At 38.3% G+C, this 4,391-nt stretch overlaps 1 protein-coding gene across 2 annotated transcripts; it reads right to left on the bottom strand.

Annotated features, from left to right (window-relative positions):
• Positions 1 to 868: 868 nt before the first annotated feature.
• On the bottom strand, positions 869 to 3,900 carry LOC112176540 (ubiquitin C-terminal hydrolase 12-like). 2 transcript variants are annotated; one of them, XM_040510502.1, is made up of 7 exons: positions 3,858 to 3,900; positions 3,657 to 3,716; positions 3,480 to 3,552; positions 3,104 to 3,251; positions 2,835 to 2,992; positions 1,998 to 2,059; positions 869 to 1,781 (listed from the first exon to the last, which is right to left on the bottom strand). In XM_040510502.1, exons 3-7 carry the CDS (start codon positions 3,484 to 3,486, stop codon positions 1,767 to 1,769), a joined length of 390 nt encoding a protein of 129 aa, XP_040366436.1. In that variant the 5' UTR covers positions 3,487 to 3,552; positions 3,657 to 3,716; positions 3,858 to 3,900; the 3' UTR covers positions 869 to 1,766. The 2 variants fall into 2 exon arrangements, with proteins under 2 accessions (XP_040366436.1, XP_040366435.1); XM_040510501.1 differs by having other exon boundaries at positions 869 to 1,776.
• Positions 3,901 to 4,391: the final 491 nt, after the last annotated feature.

The raw sequence follows: 4,391 nt of genomic DNA, 5'->3' as shown, positions 1-4,391 counted from the left end.
GCAATTTGAGATAACACATTTTAGTAGTCCCCTGTTGCGATTGGCATGCATGCATTTGGAAATTAAAATTGCCATTCATTAAACCATAAAATCCACATCCAAAATCATTCTGGAAATAATCCATCATTGTCTCGTGTACACAAGCCTAATCATGAACATTAGTTCAAAATGGCCCATATCTAAAAATCTAGGCAGACAACAAAATATATGCATGCAGTACTGCAAGCTAATAAACTAGAAGCACTACACAATCCGGGCAACCAAGTAAACAACATAGCAAAATAGCTAGCAATACTGCAAGTTTGTCCAAGGTTTTATTGATCTTGAACTTGGGTAAATGGAAAAACTTTGACCCTAAACTGAAGCAAAGCAGTAGCAGCGTGACACTACTGTGAAGGTACCTTATCCAGCAGATCGGTAGAGTTTGGAGCGTGACAGGTACCATGGTTGCAATTCCCATAGCTTCCAGGTGGAGTACCGAAGCTTGAAAATTTAATAGTAGAACTGCAACCATGGTACCTGCAAAGTACACACAAGTAGAGACTGTTAGATCATAATGTCATGGTGTCCTGAAAAGTACATTGCTGCTAGCTCACTGCTTTATTACTGATCCAAGTGTCCTGTAAATTGCTGACTCACTTTGGGACCAGAGCACCCCATTTAGAACATTTACTCAAAACCCAAGGCCAGCTTAGCCCCTCCCCTTCCCTTCCCAGGCCCTAGGCTTCCTTTGTACCCAAAACAAGAAGGAAAAAAAAAACAAAAGATGAAGACAAAACACACCAAGAGCAAAGAAGACAAAACACACAAAGCACCAAAGAATCAAAAATCGAAGAAATCAAAGAAATCAAAGAATTGAAAATTTGAAATGGTAGAGCAATAGAGCATTAACCAATTGAAACGGCAACTTACAAAAATGAAAAATGAACCAGCAGAGCGTTAACTAACACTAACAGACCTGGGATCTCTTATTTTAGACATTAAGCAATGGAGGCGACAAGCTTCATATATAATAAGCATCATCATTTTGGACCTGTACTAACCTTGTACTTAACTCGTCATCATACAATACGAAAAGGAAAGCAGCATATCATATGTACCAGACTACCAGCAATGAAAATCACTATGATTTACAAGAGGAAAACACAAAACAAAATCAATCTCAGCCAAATAGAAAAACTCACGTAAATAAGCAAAATTAGAAGTAGCTAACTCATCCAAATCAAGACTAAGTACCAAAATTAGAAGTAGCAAACTCATTCAAACAGATACGAAGAAGTGAATCACTGAAGAACAAATTCTTCTCTTCAAAGTTCAAATTGTCCAATACTCCAATTGTTCAATCCAATTGCAAAATATTGAAATAGATTCAGTACCCAACTACCCATTAAGTCATTAACCAATTCAAACATCCAATTCAAACTTAGAACTTACCTTAAGAGACTGAATATGATGTGTGATGCACTCTGAAAATAGAACACCAGAGAGATATTTATAAGCAGCCAGTTTGTGCACTAACACTATCAAACAACAACAAAATTCACCACAGTGAGTTTTAGACCTTTTTGATGTCCTAGATCTGAAACTAGATTCAGGTTCTTGTACAATTTAATTTGAGGGGTGCAGATAGTGGACTTAACCCAAGTTTGAGAGACATTTAAAGAATGTTGCAGTAATTTTCTATTTAAGAGAAAAAGGGAAATTTATGTGTACCTGGAGCTGCTACCCTTGAACTGGTGAACATGAGGCACTAATCTTTTTGAAGTCTACACTTGGCTGCTCTGTGCAATGAAAAGAGAAAAAGGAAAACCTCATGAACAACAAAACCGAAGTATCCAAAAGCAAAGCATGAGCACAAAACCAAGCAACCCAACAGCTCAAAAATGACCAAATAATCCCCCACCTTCTCGGATATGAGATAAGTAACAGTGAGGAACATTTCGTGGGGCTGGTAAACATTAAATATGAGATAAAGTAATGCACAAATAAGCCCCCACCTCCTCAGATAGCATGTCATTGTTCTTCATTGCATTCAGCCAGAAACAGGGCAGTCCTTTCCCTGCAATTCGTGTAAAGCAACAAATAAATTCTCATTGTCAAAGAACAAACAGTTACTAAATGAACCACCAATACTATACCTTCAGCTTCCTGCATAGCTGTGAAGTAGATCAATGCAATTCAATTTTAGAAAAAAGAGATGAAAGAGATATTAACTATTTCCTTTCTTGCAATATCATATCCCTTCAGCACACCAGAGAGCTCAGTTACATCCAAATTCTACATATTATAATAAATGAAACACCTTTGTTTCCAAACAAAGCTGAAATATAAACTTTCGCAACAAAAATATTGCCAAAAACGATGGGGAAAGTTTCCAAATATCAAATGAGTACATGCTATGTAACAATAGGGATAATAGTAATCACCAAAACCATTAAGAATGATAAACAAAGACTGAGCACTGGAAACATGAGTTGCTCAATTACCCTTTGTAATTAATTAATTTCATTTGGACGCCTCATTAATTTCTTTATCAGTCACTTTTCTTTAATCTTTCCAAACTCCCAAAAAATGATTGCCACCATTGTCAGATAGCCAGGCAGTAGTGCTGTCAGCAGGCCAAAGTCTTAGGGAGGGGAAGAGGAAGAGAGAAGTGGGTTGAGAATATCCTTCTTTTGTTTCTATAGTCATTCACGAAGAGGGGTCAACAAAACAATCTATCAGGTTAAATATTACCTCAAGTATGTCCATTTCAAGAGTAGCTTCTAAATGACACTAAGGAAAAAATGAAAACTCAAATACTGAAACCCAATAAGTACAACAAAGAAATATACCCTTTCTAATTGAGTACTTGTTGTGAATCTGATTAACTATAGCCAAGCTGAATTGCACATATCTACTCCAACCATAAGGCAAAGCCTGCGAATCCGCTACATCCAAATACATTGACAAGTAGTCCACATTGTTTCCTTTAGGAAAAATCAGTATCCGCCTGATCAAACAAACCAAAGCAAATTTAACCAAAAAAAGAAGAAGCCATCACCCAGATACAATATAAGCCAACTTCATGAGCGCAAACACATGATTGCCATGAGAAGGATACCATTTATAACCACCGACGATGAACATGTCAGAGTAGTGCTTTTTGGTGTGCAACCTAGAAAAGCTCTCAATTGTCCAAGTGAATTTCATTGTTGGAGGCTCCTCCACTGGCTGATTATCAACTGTACTCGCCGGCTCCACTTGAGCTACTGTAAACACATCAAATACCATTAAACATCAGAAAACAACAAAACCAAAACCCTAACAAAAACAAATCCATTCACTCGCACTCTAAGCCCCCAACTACACCAAATTCGCATAAACCTCAACCATCCAGATCAACTACGCAACACACAAAGCTTTAATCCAACTCTCCAACACACAAAATTTAAGAAATTGAAACAGTAAACGATGGCGTTAGTCTTGAAAACACAAACCTTCCATGGGCTGAGGACCTTTGACCAAATCCGTATTCGGCACCAGCTAAAAATTGCGGAAGAAACAAAGCAGCTGGAAAGACGGAAAGAATTCAACTCGATATTAGACAGACTGTCCTGGATTGCATTTTGCACTAGTCTACATTTCAATGAACAGGGATAGTCAGGTAAACTCACTTTGGCAAATGATATGGCAAGCTAGCCGATGACATTAGGAATGGTGGCGATCATTAAAGACTGCAACCAACACAGAATAATAATGGATGTTAAAATCTCAAACACTACAACCAACTCCGAATTAAGTAAAGAACATTACGGCAAAGATAGGATGATGCTTAATAAGGAATGAATGGTTAGACTAAGTGACCAAACTCTTACCCCTTTGCGCCCAATATACTCAGAAATCTGACCACTGGCTATAGCCCCACCATGGCACCCACATTTGATAAAGAACCAAAAAGAGAATACTGAACCACAAGACTAGTATTAGAAGCTAAAAACTAGACAAGAAATCAAAAACACAAAGTTCCATTAAAAAAGAACCGAGATTCAAACCTCTCACACTGAGAGTCCAAGATCAACGATGATTGCTGCTTGAGTCAGAGAAGAATATCCAGATTGCAACAAACAACAAGCAAAAAATCAAACTGGCAATTCACATTTCTTTAAGCTCTCAACAACCAAATAGCTAAAGTGCTGGGGTTACTTACAGTGAAGCCGAATTGGATAGGACCCAAAGCGACAATCAGAAGACAAGCGACTACAGAAATGGAGCTATCTCTCATGACCTGAGACGAACCCATCATACTGGATTGCCTGGAACCCATCCGGTACCAGCTCCCAGTATGCAGGAACGACTTCTTGATATCCCTCCCTTCTTCACCATTGTCCTCCCTGAAACCCAGCGGCCGC

Source organism: Rosa chinensis, chromosome 7 (genome assembly GCF_002994745.2).
Source record: "Rosa chinensis cultivar Old Blush chromosome 7, RchiOBHm-V2, whole genome shotgun sequence".
Classification (NCBI taxonomy): Eukaryota; Viridiplantae; Streptophyta; class Magnoliopsida; order Rosales; family Rosaceae; genus Rosa; species Rosa chinensis.
The sequence above is the reverse complement of the archived record's forward strand: the minus strand, read 5'-3'. Positions and strand labels throughout refer to the sequence as shown.

What these genes read in the sequence shown, in the direction of transcription:
- LOC112176540 (XM_040510501.1), bottom strand. An exon ending in ATCGTCGGTGGTTATAAATG is followed by an intron (nt 2,993 to 3,103) that starts GTATCCTTCTCA and finishes TTGTTTGATCAG; the next exon opens with GCGGATACTGATTTTTCCTA. An exon ending in CAAGTACTCAATTAGAAAGG is followed by an intron (nt 2,060 to 2,834) that starts GTATATTTCTTT and finishes CACGAATTGCAG; the next exon opens with GGAAAGGACTGCCCTGTTTC.